Source organism: Lytechinus variegatus, chromosome 5, assembly GCF_018143015.1.
Source record: "Lytechinus variegatus isolate NC3 chromosome 5, Lvar_3.0, whole genome shotgun sequence".
Lineage (NCBI taxonomy): Eukaryota > Metazoa > Echinodermata > Echinoidea > Temnopleuroida > Toxopneustidae > Lytechinus > Lytechinus variegatus.
The window spans coordinates 15,400,991-15,420,055 of NC_054744.1; the positions used below are offsets into that span (position 1 = coordinate 15,400,991).

The following is a 19,065-nucleotide window of genomic DNA, read 5'->3' on the forward strand; positions in this document are numbered from 1 at the left end:
CGGGCTGAAATTATTTATAGCTTAATAAATAGAGGACAATTCACCGAGCAAAATGCCGAAGATTTCATCAAAATCGTATAACAAATAACAAAGTAACAAAATATTCATTAGGTGGGATGATGTCACATCTCCACTTGTTCTTTTGTATTTCATTATATGAAATTAGGTTTATTCAATTTTTTCCTTCAAGAACTAGAAAAACTGGATTGACAACTGATTTAGTGCATTAGATATTTAATGCTGCAACTTATTTCATTATCAGGGAGACATATTATTCACACAAGTATGAAATAAAGAAAAAAAATATGATTTTTTTTAATAACATAAGAAAATGAAAAGTGGGGATGTGACATCATCAGCCCACCTAATGAAACTTTAAACTTCAATAACTTTATTTGATATCAGATTTTTATAAAATTTTCGGCATTTTGCTCAGTGAATTCTACTCTATGTATTAAGATGAAATATGAAATATTTTCAGCCCGGACCATCCCTTTAAGGTGCATGACCCCCAAGCCCGGGCCCCAAGCATGGGTCATGCATCCTGACCTGAACGCCAGTGTCCATCATATGAAAATAAAACTCGATTATTCCGGACTGATGAAATGTAAGCCTTGCAAGGTATCACCACATACTGATTTCACCGTATGGTATGAAATTAAAAAAAAAACACACACACACACACCGCAAATGATAATCAAGGCTACTTTGGTGAAGGAGGTAAATTGAAAAAGACACAGTAGGAAGGGAATATGTGCAATGATAACAGACAATTTACAAAGTATTCACCAATTTTAAGCTACGTACGTATTGCAATAGCTTCGTGCCGTGGACGTGGTGGGAGGGAGCTTGCGGGGGAGCTTGACACCCTCTTCGTCGTTTGCTTAGCTCCCTCGTAATATCAAAAAACTTGTTGTGCCCCTCCTCCTACATTGCCTGCCCCCTTGAAATTTCCTCGATTCCCCTTGCTCGTGATGAAATGAAATTCAAATCAATTCAATTTATTATGAAATTACAAAATAAAATAAGGAAATTTCTTCTGAAGTTTACATTTATTAAAAACATACTTTACTATTCAGCGCTTCTCAACCCTTTTCCACTCGAGGACCGCTTTGGCTCTCAATTATTTTTTTGAGGTCCACCTACTAAAATTTTAAGAAAGCGACATGACTACATGTCTCGACTCAAAGATACGCAATAATGATTATAATGAGCATATTAGTGAAATTTACGATCTTCTGATATAAATTCAATCCAGCCTTTTTCTTCTCGAAATACTCTTGGCTTTCCTGCACTCGATGTGTTTCTGAACATGCTGTAGCTTTGACGGTTTAAGCGTATCATTGACAATACTTCAACACATTCGTCACATGTTCATGACGTTGCTTTGGTTTAACATCACTACCAGTCATGATGAATCCTAAGTTAATGTATTATGGGTCATATTTTCTTACAGTTCCCTTCTGAGACTTTTCAACAGTATATTTGTATCCCACATCACCCTTTTGCTTAGCATGTTTCGTGAAATCGGAACTTAAAGCTCTGAAGCACATTCGAAGGTCCGATGAGGTTCACATCAAAGTTAGATCGAAACCATCATACAATTAATGTGTATGCATATTGCAAAACATGCATGATACCTATGTGTGCTTTAGCTATGTTTGACCAACGTAGACCGATCAAACATAACATTTTCGGACAGGTCTGAGGAATATATAATAGTTTTCCCCTTATTTTTTTTCTTCTCCTGGAGCTTCTCGCGGCCCACCTGGCCTGACAAATGCCTGAGAGAGTTTCGTGGCCCACCGGTTGAGAAGCGCCAAGCGCTGCTTTACATAACATTTAAACATGCAGTTCACGAATGAAAGACAAAGTGGAAATCATACAGAATGGATTAACAATAACAGGATACCAACGAAGTACATTCCCTACATTTTAATTTTATGCAATCTATTATCTCCTCCCCGCCGTGCTTGCCCTAATAACAAGGAAGTGAAACAATGTTTCGGAGTGATGAAAGAGAGAGGGGGGGGGGTGAGGGGGGAGAGGGGGGAATAGAGAGAGGAAATTCGGGAGAGAGGGGGAGGGGGTTAGGAGAAGACAGCAGGGGCGGTATTCTGAAAACGTTCTTATCTTAATTTTGTTCTTATCTACGTCACGTTCTCAAATTGGTATTCTGAAAACGTTCTTATCTTTTTCTTATCTTTTGTTCTTATCTTTGTTCTTATCTTGCTTTCCATCCAATGCTGAGCGCGTAAATTTATAATTCGCGCATATGATACAAAAGCGCGCTCAAAAAAAAGATAAGAACAAAATGAAGATAAGTGGTATTCTGAAAACGTTCTTATCTTTTTTCTTTCTTATCTTTCACGATATTTAAGATAATATTTAAGATAGCTAGAGGGTTATCACATCTCACGATGTCCGCGTTCTTTCTTGCTAAAAATTGATAGCCACTGGTAGTAACAAGTATTCCTCCCACCCTTTCTTTCATTCACCCTTTATTTTGCCTGTCTCTTTTTTCTTTCCTTTTTTTCTTTCTTTCTTTCTTTCTTCATTTCATTTATTTATTTTCGCTTTTTCTTCCTTTCTTTTTATTTGTCTTTTTTTCCTTTCTTTCATTCTTCATTTTGTTTAATTCTTTTGAATCTTTTAACTTCTTCCTTAGTTTTCTTTTGCGTTAATTTATCTATTCTTTCTTTTTCTTTTCTTTTTTATTGAATATATTTCCGTTAAAAACAAATAACAATGCATATAAAATGATACATAACGGGAGGATGGGCCTACACAGCAGTATCAATCCCATGATTGGGAGGGGTCCTTCCTTTTTTTATTTTCCCTTTACGATTTTTTTCCTTTTTTCTTTACTAAGTTTTTATTTTCTTTCCCCCTTTTTTCTCTTTCTTTCTGTTTTTCTTTTCCTTTCATCCTTCACTTTATGTATTTTGTAAAATCTTTTTATTTCTTCATTCTTTTTCTATCTTTCATTCATTCTTTCCTCTTTATATTTGTTGTTTTTTATTTATTCATTTTATGTGTTCCTTTTTTCTTTCTTTCCTCCTTCCCTTAATTTTCAATTTTTTCCCTTCATTATTTTTTTCTGTTTTCTTTCTCTTATAATTTCTTTCATTTTATTTTTGGGGTTCTTTTTTCTTTTTTGCGCTCGTTCATTTGCTCTTTCTTTCATTCTTTTTATTTCTGCTTTATGACACTAAATGTGTGCCTTCTTTCTGACTACTTTCTTCTTTATTCTAATTTATTATTTTGCTCATTCTCATTTCGTTCGTTCTTTATTTACTCTTTCTTCTATTAATTTCTAAAAATCTTTTTCTTTATTCTTTCCATTAATCTTTCTTCGTTTCTTTTCATTCATTCTTCATTTTCCTGCCTTTTTATTTTCCCCTTCTGTTTCTTGCCTTCTTTGAATTTACCTTTCTTTTTATTTTTATTTAGTTTTCAATTTTGCTTTAATTTTCCTTTCATCTTTTATCTTCTCTCTCTTTATCTCTTTCTTTATTTCTTTGTTTCATTTTCCCCTTTTCTCTCTTCCTTCACTTTTTACATATTTTTGTTCCTTCTTTTTAAATCTTGGCTTTCATTCGTTTTGTCTAACTTTTTTTTGTTCTTTATTCCTTCATTTTATCCTTTTTAATCTTTTTAATTTGTCCTTTTTCGTTTTTTTTCCTTTAAGTTTCTTTCCTTTCCTTTTTTATTTTTCCTTCAATTTTTTATTCCTCTTTTTATCATTGATTATCATTCTATTTATTCCTCCTTTTTCTTTCTTGTATTCTTTCCTTTTTTTATTTCTTTTGATTTTTTTTCTTTTAAGTTCTTTTTGCTTGCTTTCTTTCGTTTACCTTTTCTTTCTTTCATTGTTTTTTGCTTTGATCCTTTTATTTTTTTAATTTCTGCTACCTATTTACTTTCTTTCTTCCTGTTTTATTCTTATTCGTAACTGCTTTCTTTACCCTTTTTTATTTACTTTCTTTCTTTATTTTGTGCACGTGTCTCGAAATAATAATCAGTCATTGCGTATAAAATGGCTATTTCGCGCAATGCGCCAGAAACAGTGTACGCGCAGCGCCCATGATATTCTCTTCACAAATAAGGAACGCTTCTATTGGTTAAACTGCCAATATAAAGCGCATTTTGATTGGTAATATCTTAAAAATGGGCGTGTTGAAGATAAGAAGGAGGCAGTCCTTACAGAGATAAGAACGCGTTAAGAAGATTTTCAGAATACCGATTTGCAATGATTTTAGCGTCTTCTTATCTCATTGAGATAAGAACAAAGATAAGAACAAAGATAAGAACGTTTTCAGAATACCACCCCTAGATGTATATTACATTCGGATAATAAGTTATTCCACTACGATATAAAGATATCTTGAGTAAACCCACCGGCCAGCAGACCCATTGGTGTCGCTGCATTCTGTATCCCATTAACCTTTAACTTTCAAGCTCGCGTTTCATTATAAGTGCCTTTAAATAAATTTTATATGTCCCGGAAATGTATCTTGTTTACGATTACAAAATATGCTGACAATATTGTTCCGTTTTGTGTAAGTACCTTCACTCACCAGATATAATTGTCTCATTTACACGAATTTTTGATTTTGCGTTTAATCTTCTTGGTGGTTGCTGCGTTTTGTTCTAGCTGACGAACTGTGATATTCTAATCAGGAAATGTTAATGAAATGTAAGTGATCATCTACCATATAGTCAATAAGATCTCACTTTTTATTTGTGTGTTAACGTCAATGTGACAGCAGATATGACAAGTGAGGGTACATCAAAATGTTTCAGCCAGGGCTATGAGAACGATTTTTAACAGGGGGTGCTGGTTTAAATTTGGCAAGCAAAAAAAAGTGATTTTGTTGAAATTGATATTTAGCATATACCTACCAGATTGTCAAGGGGTGCTGCTTACGGTAAATAATACATGCGAAATCCCTGCCCCCTCACCAGGGTAACTCCCCCCCCCCCGCTTCCCAGCTAGGGCTATGGTTTCAGCGTGCGTTTGTGCTCGCATTACCGTCCTCTTTATGCTTGAAGTTTTGCAAATTAGACATATAGGCCTACTATTCATGATTAAAAAAAGAAGAAGCTAAAAATGTTCCATGTTCGGTCAGTATACCCTGTTAAATCAAAATATTTCAGCTCACACATTGCGAACGCATTTATTTTATTGTTTAGTGAGAAATTAATCATTATTAATAAATGAACATACAGTCCTATAGTTAAAGTGTCCCTTTAAAAAAATCAGCTCGCACTCGCACTACTTTGGTTGGTGAGATGCGTTTTAATTTTTAACAATACCTCATGTCCTTAAAAGTCTCCCTTTCAGGTTCATACGCTAACATATTAAAGTTCGCGCTTGCTGGAGGTAGCATTTTACGAATCCTGCTCATGAATTTCTCCAAAAAAAAAAATCCTTAAAATTTATTTCACAGATCATTATGAATAAAAAAAAATCAACCCCCATTTCGCGCTCTCATTAATTTGTTTTGTGAGATTAATATCCTCTTTACGATTCTACAGTGTTCAGAATGTCCGTTTTTATGTCAGCATATTTAAAAATTCAACTCACGCAACGCGCCTACAATAGTTTATGATTAATAAAATACTGGTGTGTATAAATAAGCTGGAAATTATTTAAACTCCAGTCTTTGTAGACTTCCCCTACACGACTATTGAACAGCAGAAAATGCGGATGAAAAAAAAAATATCCCAGTTGGTTTTATCTTCCCCACCCATTGGACAATACTGTATTAAAAAAAAAATATCCCAGAATCATATATCGTACCACCTATATAGGCCTGTACAGCCCCACCCTCTCCTCACCATGGGTTTCTGGAGCACTGTATCCCCGCTGTTACCTGATATTAAACAAAACTTTCCTGACGGAAGTTAAATTAAATAAATACATGTAGTTAATGTTAAGAAAGCCAAATGGATCTCATCCTCTTACACAGTAAACATAATGGTTAATGATGCATGCAGTTTCGTTCTCGACACAAGGTTGATAGGAAACCATCTATTGTTAAATAATCGAATATGATTTTCTTTGGGGATTTTCCGTGTAATGATCATTCACAGTCGTATTGCAACAGATAGGCCTATGGCAGAACGACGTGAAAGAAACAGTTCACAGCTGAACGATAGAAGCCCGATGTTGTTTGATATGGACCATCAAAACTCGAATCACAGTGAATGTGATCATGTCAGAATAGACACCAGGGTTAACCTTGAAGAGGAATCTCATCATGCTTGTAGTCTGGGTGATCAAGAACCCCAGGAACACAACACCACCAGTGTTCGGATGCATAGACTGCGGTCAGAGACATCTTCGGCTCTTGTTGTCATGTGTCTAATGACAGGAGCAGGATTAATCTTCATGTGCTTCCCATTTCTGCATGGGAAACATTCGACGAGTACATTTCTGTCCACCTTTTACACCGTTCGCAGCGGCATCATGGCTTTTCTAGCATTGCCGATTCTGATAGTTTTTATCTGGATGACGTCAAGATTAGAGCACTTGCACGAAGAGGGAATCGTCATCTGGCCCAAACGTTGCAGGAACTGTTTAGAAGCGTTAAGTCAGGTTAACTCGCTAATACTCCACAAGAACTCCATCCCAAATCAGAGTTTGGAGTCTCGACACGAAAAATCCTTGATCTATCAGTGAGCAATGTTACATTGAATATCACCTACATATTCTCTGGATTGGTATTATTGTCTATTTTCAGTGACACAGCTAGCATCGCTTTATGTTTCAACGAACATTCACATGATCCTTTCGCTGAGACTAACAAAGAACTTATCGGCCAACTGATCACATACGTCATCATGGTTTTGATTGTTTACTTTTTCAGTTTTCATTTTATCCCGAATTTTTGCGATGCTCAATTCATCGCAACCACTAAGATACGTTGGATATTCGTCTTCTTTATTGAAATGGGTATGTGGACATCTATCAGACTTCTTGTCTTGCCCTTCAATCATCTCGGTGAAGGCGGAAAGTACACTAATCATCACTGTGCCCTAAACAGCACATCAGGTGAGTTTCTGAAAGGGATCCTAGACATCTCACATCCATTCCTAGTTGAATTTCCAGTCATGATGACGTGGTTGTTCATAGAGATGTGGTTCCGATTCCTTCCTCCCCACACTCGAGGCATTATCAAAAGCATTCACAGGACTCAGAAACAATACCGGGGAAGATGTCATTGTGCGACACGCATTGCTCGTCGTTCAAATTGGATTCGGTTATGGTCATTTTACAATAGTTTCTTAATCCCACGAAAGAACAGAACGCAACGATCTGATGTGCATTCCCTAAAAAGCAGCCAGAACTACATGACTGGTCAAAGCATATCTTCTTATGGAAGCTTTGAAATGATATCACTTGAATCCCATAATGGAAGTCCCTGTAATGTCCAAACTCGTAGCGTTGTAGATATGACATTAGGTAAAGAGCAATCTAAAAGAGCGTTGTCGAGGAAGATGGAGAGGGCCATTGCACTGATTCTGCTGATATACTTCATATACTTTGGGATGAGTCACTTCGTTCTGGCAGAAGAGTCCGGGCTCCGTGGTCGATACTGGCAATGGGTATTACGGATAGCGTTTTTCACCCCAGTCGTGGGAATAATCTGCAAGCAGATGAAACTTACTGGAAAATGTCACGAAGTTTACTTTACCAAACATGGATCATTCGCACATGGGCCGTCTGAGGAAAACAAGAAGATGCTGCTTCTTACACTCTCTGGAGCCTGTCTTTACGAGATGTTTTGCATTGTTGCTTCATTCGGCAACCTCTTCTCTTCCTCCGGACTGTCTCACGAAGAAACAGTTCTGAACGTGGTGTCTGTATTCTCGGGTTCTTTTGGTGTTCTCCGCAAATGTATCCAGTCGATTTTTCTCTTGCATGTGCAGTATCAGCAACCCAGAAACTACCAGGAGACACAGTGGACCCTTCTTTGTTTGATCGCTGTTGGGATAACAAGCGCGACTCAGTGGCTATGGGACAGCTTGATCCACAAGGTAAGGTCTCCCCTGGCCTGGCCCGCCCTGGAATTGTACTTTGATGGAAAGATAGGAGTTGTCATCGCAATGTTATTTGTGCCGTTTGATCATCTTTATGAACTACACGCTGCCATAATGGCACATGAAGTCTACAAACTGACTTGGAATGTTAAGCTTCTGTAAGTGCACTGCAAAAACTCCGGTACACCAACCCCGAATCTATATTATGTCCACACCAGTTTTTATTTTGTTGTTGTCTAATTACACCAGATGTTTATACTACACAAATTACATGAATTAGTATCAAAACAGCATTGCTTTGATTCCAAACTGTTGTTGTTTCAATACTTTTCTGGTGTGGACATAAATGTATATGGATTCCGGGCTGGGGGCTGGTGGTAAATCAACACCGGAGTTTTTGCAGTGTGTCAAATTGCGGTGCCTGAAAAAAGCCTTGTAATCGTAATATGTAATCCATTCTTGAAACATGTCAATCCCTTCCGATGTCTCATTGTTTATCATGTGTTTCGGAATTCATATGATATTTGAAGGTGGTCCGTGACAAATGCTTGCTATGTAATACATTGTCCGATCATTAGCAAGTTTTCACACCGGAATGCAGAACGCTTTCAAGAACTCAGGAAATGCATTTAGTGCCCTTCATCACAATGACCAACCAAGAGGTCTTTGTCGAAAATTTGTGAATCAAAAGAGCAATTTTTTTTCGTCCTGGACTATCGACAAAAAAATATTTGCAATTATTCGTCAGCTCCATAACTATAAAAAACGAACTGTTGTTATGGTTTACCAATTTTCGTCAAAGACCTCCCAGTTGTGTATTGTCATTTGGCGGGCATTGTCGATACATTTTCTGTTTCTAGAATTCGTTCTGCTGCGCTGTGTGAAAACTTGCTTTTTTCAATATGTTAATGATTGCAATTCATATGAATGGACCGCAATTTATGAGCAAACATTATACAAAGTTTCTTACTTCATCTGGTATTGGGGGACTGGTCAACCGTACGTCCCAGTGTGTTGAGTTTTGGATATTCGGGAAAATGTATTCAGGGGCCTCGCAAGGCATTTTCCAGTAGGGGAGTTTGGAGGCCCTGATTATATCGGTAGCGATTACCGATGTCATGAATCTTGGAAGTGTTCTACATTCTCCTTAGTCACATTTTCTTTCGCCATACTCGGGGTTGGTTTCAGCTTTCATCAATGGGTGGGGAGGGGGCGCAATATTTTCATCAACATTTTCCCGTCGCGGCCGCCGAAATCTGATTTTCTTTTTTAAGGGATCAGTCCTAACTAAATTTTTATTCTTAGAAGCAACATAAGGTATTTCATGTATCCTAAATATAAATTACCACGCGAGCGCGAAGCGCGAGCTCAAATTTGTTTATGTTATATATATAGCCCTGAAATTGAACATTGTGAGCAGCTTTTGTAATCATTAATAATGCGAGTTTTTACTATATTTTACATGAGCGTGTAGGTAATTTTATAAGCTATCATCTGAGTAAAAGTTATGGACGTATTTCACGTCATGCTTCAGTGAGCACCGTCAGAAGACAAAAATGTCACTTTTCAAAAGTCACAAGCCAAATATCATTACTTTGATTCCATTTTATTGGAGCAAATTCCACATTCTCATCATGAAAAATAGTCAGCAGGCTTGTAAAAGGTACTTTCTAAGAGACGATACAACTTTTTTGCTAAATTTCACGGTTGAATAAACACAAGTCCAAATTTACTACAATTGGATTTTTTACACATTTCTATCAATAAAAGTGATAGAATATGATGACAGTCATTTTTAGGAAGAGTATCTTCACCAATATTCATCGTTTCACGGTTCAATGAACATTTATTGAAAACAAAAAATACGATTTTCAAATATCATAGGCATGAATTGTTTCATTTTGGGAACTAAAAATGATCTTTTCTCAACTATTTCGTTATGTTCATGACCAATTAAAATGCTTCAATGATTCAAATGAGTTTAATTAAACATTCACGCTTGAATGAACATGTGGAATGTGATAAGCTCTTTTTTATATGTTATTGGAAAAAATGCAATTTGTAACAATGGATATATGTCACAATCCTCCTTGCATAGTTCATTCGATTTGATTTTTATGAGAGTCCCGATGTTTAATGCATCAGTGAGCACACAATATTCGAAAATTTTGCAAATGAGAAGAAAGTTCAAGGCCTTGGCCCAACTCTGTACCGAATCGAATGGTTATTTTGGTGTGCGCATCTTTTGGATAGTGTTACTCTGAAGCCATGTGCGAAGTTTCATGAAATAACTGTTGGCAGAAGTAGCAAAAACCGTCCATGAAAGTAACACTAATTTCATATTGTTAAAATTTTGACTTCCTCTCTCATAGTCTTGTGTTCATTATGGGTGCATATGTTTAAGAATAAGTAATCCCTCATTCAATACGGTGGAACTTTTTTCCAAGGCTGTCTTTAGCAATGTCATTTGGCAGTAATGTTTATCAACCTATGGGCAGAATTCTGTGCAAAAATGAAATTGATTTATTTCTGGATGAGTGAGCATTAATCAAAGTCGGAAAATTGGTATTTTCAATGTCACAGACTCATTTCAAGGGTAATAAAGTGAATATTGGGGGCAAATTTGGTTTCAAATGTGACTTTAGTTACTGTTGTTTTTATTATCTATCATTTGTATCACCACACACTTTCCGAACTTTAAATATTTTCATGGTTGAGCGACCACATTCAAAAACTTAGGAATGAATACTCTTTATACTGCATAAATGTATTATTCCTAACAATTTCCCATGATCAGTTTAATTTATGGACAAATCAGTGGTGGATCCAGAATTCTAAAATGGGAGAAGGGCCTATAATTGGGGGAGCCACCAACATTTTCATATTTTAACATGATCTAACAAGTTGTAGAGGATACTACCATACACCCTTTGATGATACGTCACAATACAGGGGCCGCGTAACGGTTTTCAAAGTTTGGGGGGGGGGGTTGACCATGCAAAAAATCACAATCGTATGGTCATTTTTACATTTTTGTACGTGTTTTGGGGGAAAATGGGGGAAGGGGGCTGAAGCCCCCCCCCCCCCGCTTCTGCGGCCCCTGCAATACATTGTGCTCACTCAACCATGAACATACGATATCAAAATTGTGTGTGGAGTGGCTAAATGATGGATAGTAAAACAGCATAACACCATAAAATTCACCTACAAACCAATTTTTTCCTACTTTGTATCTGCACAATCTGAAAAACGACTCTTGTGACTTTCAAAAATGGTCATTTTTAATTCACTCTTTAATTACTCATGCATGACTCAACGGATCAATCTCATTTTTCGCCAGGAGTTACCTATTGAGTGAAGGAAGCTATTGACGAAATATCATTTTTTAAAATAATTTTTTACTTTTTTGTTGTATATATATATATATATATATATATATATATGTATATATATATATATATATATATATATATATGATATACCCCTATATGGCCGTGCTATTACAACTGTACATAATGTGTTATAAAGCGCATGAAGAAGGCCTAAGCTAAAAGCTTGGCTAAATAAATTTGTGGTTTTCAGCTACGCCCTATCGTCCGGTATTTTCTTTCGTATTTATATTTCAAATGTAATTAGGAAAAGCAAAATAATCATTGAAGCTAGCTGATTAATAACAGACTTAGGCCCGTATTCTGAAGTCGGGTTTAACTTAAACTCAGGTTTAAAGTTGTGGTTTAAGTATGGACAGCCAATTGTTACATAATCACTAACAGTAGAGATATCCTACTTTCAGCTCATTCGGCTCTCAAATCATTCATAATTACGTAAAACCACAACTTTAAACCCGACTTCAGAGTACGGGCCTTAGGCTCAAGTAATCAGACGTTGGGGTCCCCCCCCCCCCGATCCGCCCCTGACAGTTTTACAGGGCAAATGATCGAGGCATTTTTATGTACATTCTATTTTGGGCGATCAATATGGAAAACATTGTTCGAGCCTTTCTCTATCATTGATAGGCGCCAGTTCAAAGATCACTTGCCAGATCGACGCATATTATTTTTAAAGCTGTGTTTACATATCGTGTGGCGATACGGGTAGTGATTTTATACAATCTAATTCTTATTTTGAATTATACATGTACGAGGAAGTTGTCAAGCTGATATTTCGCAAATGGAACTAGGTATCAACAAAACGGTGAACTGAATAATTGCATTAATGCATGGATATAAGTGAATAAATTAATTGATGATATAATGATCACCCCTCCCCTCCACCCTTCCTATTCCCTCGATCTGCCTCTGTCTGTTTCTCCTCTGTGAACTTTGACATCGAGGCGTGAATATAAACTACATGGACATATTATAACTGATAACAGTAATAGCCGAGGTCTGTTATTCGAATTAGGAATGAGATTGAGTACATCATGTCGACAGCAAGCGATGTTTCTGATGAGATATATGATATCTGTATCATCGGGGCTGGTATAACGGGATCGGCGGCTGCAAGGTGGGCATCGTCTCTGCAGAAGAACATCAAAATTTGTCTGATTGGACCAAATGAACCACTCGATCATGTAAGTGTGACTGGCGTATATTATAATACAATCCTTTTTTTAGTTGAGTACATGATACTACAACCGCAATGTGGAGTAAGCGTGAAGCACGTCATACCCAAGCTTTTACAATCACGCCATCCCCCCCCCCCCCCCCCGCATCCAATTCCACGGGTGAGGTGCGCAAAAATGAAATGCCAATTAATGTTTATTTTGAAGGTAAAACTTTTCACTACTGCAGACATGATAAAATAAACGTCCATGTTCTTCCCGTTTCTCTCGCAAAGTAGCATGTCAGCTTTAAAGATGATATAAATGTGCAGGCCCTATGAACCCATGACCAACAGAAAATGCTACAATGGCAGGGATATATCCGGGGGATATATATTGGACGTATAAACAGGATTGCAAGTACAGTACGACTTTCGGAAAACATTTTTTGAAATATAAGAGGTGATATTACAAATTGTCTTGTTATGTTATACCGAGGGGTTTTTTTTACCTGACTGCCAAGAAAGCACGAATGCCTGTGAGCAAGTAATCAGGGGACCAACGGCTTAAAGTCCTTTCCGAGGGACCTGGTAATGAGGATAATGCCTTACCAAAGGGCACTAGCGCACCACTTGGGAATCGATCCTGGGTCACCGGAATCCGAAACCCCGCGCTACCGACTGAGCTATCGCGCCTTGTAGGAATATGACTATCTGATATTTTCTACCGCTAAAGAGAGTGTGAAAATTGCACTAACTTTAAAAGATAATGGAGCAATTTATGAAAAATAAGTTTCAGATATTAAAATAAGATGCTTAGATGGGCTTGCAAAATGTAGCAGGCTCTGTTTTCTCTTGAATGTGTTACGTCTGCTTCCTCTCAATGAAAACAACGTCAAAACTTGAATTTGCTTTATACTACTTCAGGAATGGGATGACCCTTCACGAACAATCTTTGGTGCTCATTACGACGAAGGCCGAGTGGTGACCGAGATATGTATGAATAATATACACGATTCGTGGATAGAATTTACCCGACGATCCATTGCAAGATTCAAAGATCTTGAAAAGGAATCAGGTGAATTCAAATACATTATTGGTAGAATGGTAGCGTTTGTGGAAATGTGAACGTCCTTTTTATGTTTGTTCAATGTCTTAATTTGTTCAAGAATGATAAAGTTCGAAAGACAAGATAACGATGGCAAGAGGAAGGTTGAATTAACGAAGTTTGTTTTATTGAAGCGGAACTATACTAGTGTACCACTTTGATCAGGATTATCATTCTTGACTACAAAAATTGAATGAAAGAACAAAAGAAAGTTTGTTAAGTCGTTTAAAATAATGAAGACGATAATAATCAGTGATAACGGTAATATTCATAATTGAAGAAGATAGTGATGGTGGTATTGATGATGATGATGAAATATGATGATGATGGTGATGGTGGTAGTGGTGATGATGATGATGGTGATGATTGTGATGATGATGATGATTGTGATGATGATGACGATGATGATCGTGATTTTGATTATGATGATGGTGGTGGTGGTGATGATGATGATGGTGATGATTGTGATGATGATTGTGATGATGATGACGATGATGATCGTGATTTTGATTATGATGATGGTGGTGGTGGTGATATGGTTGCGATGATGATAATGATTGTTGCATATCGTGGCTGATATGTCATTTGGGCTCTTAGGCTACTAACTAGTAATCTCCAACAGATGATATTTCTAAGGCGAGATCTACATGTAAATCTACTAAAATCATTCTTTAGTCATTAAGTCATCCTTGCATGTACGTTTCAACCAGTAAACACAACATCCAACTATGAGTTATCGAGAGATGTAAACCATGATGATGATGGTGGTGATGAGTGTAATTATAACAATGATGATGATGATGATGGTGTTGGTAGTTATGATGATGGTGGTGATGACGATTATGATGATGATAATATTTTTTCCATAAAAATCAGTAACAAATTACATCATGAAGCATGCCAGGAATGCTACCACAATTACTTACAATTTCCTGTAAATACAATACTAAAAAAAATACAATGATGTATCTCGTTGACAAAAACAAAATTTGTGTAATTTTGAATTTGATTTGTTTTCATTATTACTCTTAGGTATCAGTTTCTTTACGGAAGACACCAATATAACCATATCAGACGATTCAGTGATCAAGGAATTATGGAGAAAACGTCAGGATAAAAGCACAGCACAGTGTTACCAAGGTGACGAATTGTCCAATGCAATACCGTCTTTCAAACCATTACCCGATGGTATCTCTGCTATTACAGAGACAACAAACGAAGGTTATATGAATCCGCGTGCTTATATCGCTGCAAACAAGCTTTTAGCTTCTCAAAATGGATGTAAGATTGTCGAGGAGGTGGTGCTGGAAGTCAGAGAGGATGACAATGTCCCCGACGACGATGGTGACGATAAAACTACTAAATCAAGCAGACGACGTGTGATAGCAAGAACTATGACCGGACGCGTGTATCGCGCCCAACGCATTCTTTTATGTCCCGGTGCATTCGTCAATTTTGACGGTCTGCTTCCGAACGGATTGGAGGTAGATGTATCGACGACGACGGAGAGAGTTGTTATATTGGAGATCAACGACGAGGATGTCGAGCATCTGTCGAAGTTTCCATGTGGTATTGTCGATCTGAATGATGGCCATGATACCCGGAACTGTTATTTTTTACCCGCCATTAAATATCCAGATGGTAATTTCCATGTATTTCATTATTTCTTTTATTTATTTCCCCTTTCTTCCTTATTTCTTTCTTTTATTTTGTTTTTCATTTGTATAATCGATTTTTTGATGCAATAGTAAACTAGCTTAGGAGTTGTTTTAAGGATCCGTAAAGTTATATTCTGCATTGAAATAAATACTAAAGTATAATTATAACCATCCACTCTTGACATCGAGTATTTGTTGCTTGCAAGAGTTATGTTTTTTTAATACGTTCTTCATTAATTACATGACCGCATACAGGATTTGTTTAGGGGCAAGAATATGTTTGATTTTTATGTAAGCGGGAACGAATTAAGTAACCGAGATGATGACTAATGCATTTTTGCACTATTAAATTGATATAGAATGATCTGTTGAATTTACGGAATAATTATCTTTACATTATTCTGAACCAAACGTTTTGTTAATATATCGTAACTCTAACCCTCTGCCTTCTGACATGTTTGAGATATCAGAACCAGAACAAATGTCTCAGAAGCAATCCACGGCAACTTCTTTAATTCCCGAGTACTGCGGCCTTGCCCTAAACCCAAATTCGGTTTCAGAGAAATATTACATTTTTGATTACCTGAACATTTCCATCCACCCATCCATCCCTCTAATAATGATTATTGGAATTGATTTTGCAAGAAGAAAAAATTACTAAAGCTTCAAATGCATATATTAGAATACTAGTGCACTTGGTGCAATTTTTATTACCAGCTTGACATCAGTCTTTACTCGTATTAAGGCGGGTCGAATTTAATTGAGATCGAGCCTCCCACAGTGCTACAGGAAGAAAATACAAGAGAATGAGAATATAAACTTCCGAAATAATTTGTTAAGATGACATCATTTAGCCTCTTTTAACCTCTATTATTTATTGGGGTTTTTTTTGCATTGCTGTTCATACAGGAAAATATTACATGAAAATTGGACACGGGCCCGATATGAATCTTCCCTTGGTTAGTAATGATGCCATCACTGCGTGGTACAAAAAGAAAGATGACATCCCTACGACCGTGCAAGCAGAATTGCTGTCGAGGTTCTTCGTGTGGGCGGAAGGTAAAATCGGTCACAAAAAAGAATAAATGGTCATTAAAGGAAATTTCTGGGGGGCCATTGTCATGGATACGACGTGATAACGTTGCTACAACGAGCAGCCAATTAATTGTAAGGCCCGGGTTTGAGGTTCACACTCTGTAAAGGGATTCGCCAAAACAACCGATCTGTTGCTGCATTGTGTGTTACTGAAACATCTAGAAATCTCTCAAAATCAACAACATTTTGGTAAATATTTTTTATTTAACAAAAATGGGATGATTTTTCATAGAGCCATAAAAATATTGTTATTTCTTAGCAATCCTTTAAAAAATTTTTTTTGTAAACGGGTATGTGATCTATAATTTATATTTAGTTATATCCCATAAATCTGCTCGTATCAGATCTGTCAGTAATTTGATATAAAAAGTAATTTTGACCAAATTTTGAATGAGATTCGAAGAAACTTATAAACATTTATTGGAAAATCATATTTAGTTAGTGTCTATGTTATCTGATTCAGTGTGTTAATATTCTCTTAATCTATCCTTTCGTTCATCATCTTCTGCATCAGACATCAAATTTAAATCGACGAGAACTTCGACCTGCGTCATCACCAACACACCGACGCGCCGTTTTTACTGCGACATGGCGACATCGAACATCGGCATCGTAGTCGGAGGCAACGGCAGTGGAGCTTGCGTTGGTGATGAGATAGGTAGGATGGGTGCACGGATGATCCTTAAAGGGGCCTGGGACCATGATTATCCCGCTGAGCTCTTTAAACTCAGGTACAAAGACAAAGGAGGTCAAGAAAAATCAACCTAAAGTTCGGATATTTGCAATAGTTTATGGACTACCAAATGATAGTGACCGATTTTATGTGTGTTTGTTAGCATTTTATTTTGTTGTTCACCTGTCTACTTGATTGTTTCGATGACATTTCCCATCGATACATTTGCAAGGCGATTACTTTATTTCCAAATGGGATGCATAATATCAAGAGCCAATCTCTTTTCCAAATAATTTGCATGGTTCTGTGTCTTGACAGTTCCTCTAAGTTAAACATTAAAAATGGTACTGGGAACAGGACATCTTAATAGATAAGCGAGTGATCAAGCAAAAATGAATACAAGCCGTGATTTCAAGTTACATGTCATTTCGATACTACATGGTTTTTGGATCACCTATTTGAATAGCGCCCCCATCCGTCGTATGCAATTGACAAGTCATGGTTCTAATACTAGTGGACAAATCCCATATTTTTTAAAGAGTAAACAAAACAACAAAGTAAATACTTTTCAACGAGGCAATTTTAAGCTTTAAATCTTGGGATTTCAATTATTTTGTTGATAAGTTTATCATATCTTACAATGACATCTACATGAATGTATAATAGAGCCTTTTTAATCGTGCTGTGATAAGAAAATAATATCGTTTTATTTAAATCCCGATTTTATCAAAGCCATTAACGATGAAATACACGGTGAAGAGAGCAAAGACCTTTTCAAAAGTAGTAAAGATAATCTATTAAATATTGTGTAAACGACTAAAATGCTATATAAAATGAAATTCTAATAAAAACTTGTTGTAATGTTTAGAATGATGAGGCTAAAACTAAGTGGGTTTATTTTCTAATGATCATCATTTAAGTTGTTACAAAACAGATTGCAATTTATAAGTTTTATTATGTTGGGGTTTTTTTTGCATTAATATATGTACATGTACTATATTACACTTTCACTTTCACTTTGAGGTTAACAAAGATATTTAGTATCGTGATCAGTCAAATTCTAAATTATAATAAAAAAAGAATCAGATAAAAAACTAAATATCGTACGTCTACAATAAAACAAACTCTAGATGTAGTTTTTACATAACTTATAAATGCAACCTCTTTTTCCGGATTATCCTGCTAAATGGTAACAGCCTTTCCTTTATACACAAAATGTCAAATTATAGGTCAACCTGTCAGGCGAACATCCTGAAATTCTCCTTTCCTTTTTTAACCATTCCATCAAAACTGTTGCTTCCTCATTTCCCTCGTTTTAATGGGGTTTCCAAAACGCCATCTAGACATACACCCAGGTGCTTTTTCAGCTTCATTTGAGATGCCCTTAAAAGCTACTGAAGTCTCCCCGTCGATATTGTGCCACCATTTTGGTTTCGACAGGTGTAGAGATTGTTGCCTTGTGGGGGCCCTCCTTTATTGCGCCAAAACCAGTCAAGCAGCCTTCTGAAACCACCGTTTTCTAGCCTTGGCGCGCATCACTGTCAAAGATATTTCATGATTCATTGGCAGCGTAAATGCTCAAAGGACAAGTCCACCCCAACACAAAGTTGATTTGAATAAAAAGAGAAATTTTAAACATTTTAAACTTTCGCTTATTTTCACAAATTAGTGGTATGCACAACTCAGTGATAGAGAAATGTGACAGACGATGATGTATCCTTAACTCACTATTTCTATTGTTTTTTTTATTGTTTAAATTATACAATGTTAAGGACCAACTTGACCATAAAGTATTAAATACTGCCAATTCCACATGTTCAGGGAGGAATTAATAATCGTTTCACTTGACAACGAAGAGAAAATTAGAATATTTCATTATTTTGATATAATACAAAAGTGATAGTGAGTGGACGATGTCATCAGTCTCCTAATTTGAATAC

General features: G+C 36.5%; 1 protein-coding gene across 1 annotated transcript; it reads left to right on the forward strand.

The window, feature by feature from the left end:
* Nucleotides 1–12,122: 12,122 nt before the first annotated feature.
* On the forward strand, nucleotides 12,123–18,142 carry LOC121414779. Its single transcript, XM_041607837.1, has 5 exons — nucleotides 12,123–12,622; nucleotides 13,519–13,669; nucleotides 14,732–15,340; nucleotides 16,267–16,416; nucleotides 16,967–18,142. The coding sequence occupies exons 1-5, from the start codon at nucleotides 12,473–12,475 to the stop codon at nucleotides 17,218–17,220; spliced, it is 1,314 nt and encodes a 437-aa protein (XP_041463771.1). The 5' UTR covers nucleotides 12,123–12,472; the 3' UTR covers nucleotides 17,221–18,142.
* The last annotated feature ends 923 nt before the right edge of the window (nucleotides 18,143–19,065 follow it).

Bases quoted from the DNA above. Each gene is read 5' to 3' on its own strand.
- LOC121414779 (XM_041607837.1), top strand. From the start codon at position 12,473: ATGTCGACAGCAAGCGATGTTTCTGATGAGATATATGATATCTGTATC. The intron at 12,623-13,518 runs GTAAGTGTGACT...ATACTACTTCAG, and splicing joins CAAATGAACCACTCGATCAT to GAATGGGATGACCCTTCACG. The intron at 16,417-16,966 runs GTAAAATCGGTC...CTTCTGCATCAG, and splicing joins GTTCTTCGTGTGGGCGGAAG to ACATCAAATTTAAATCGACG.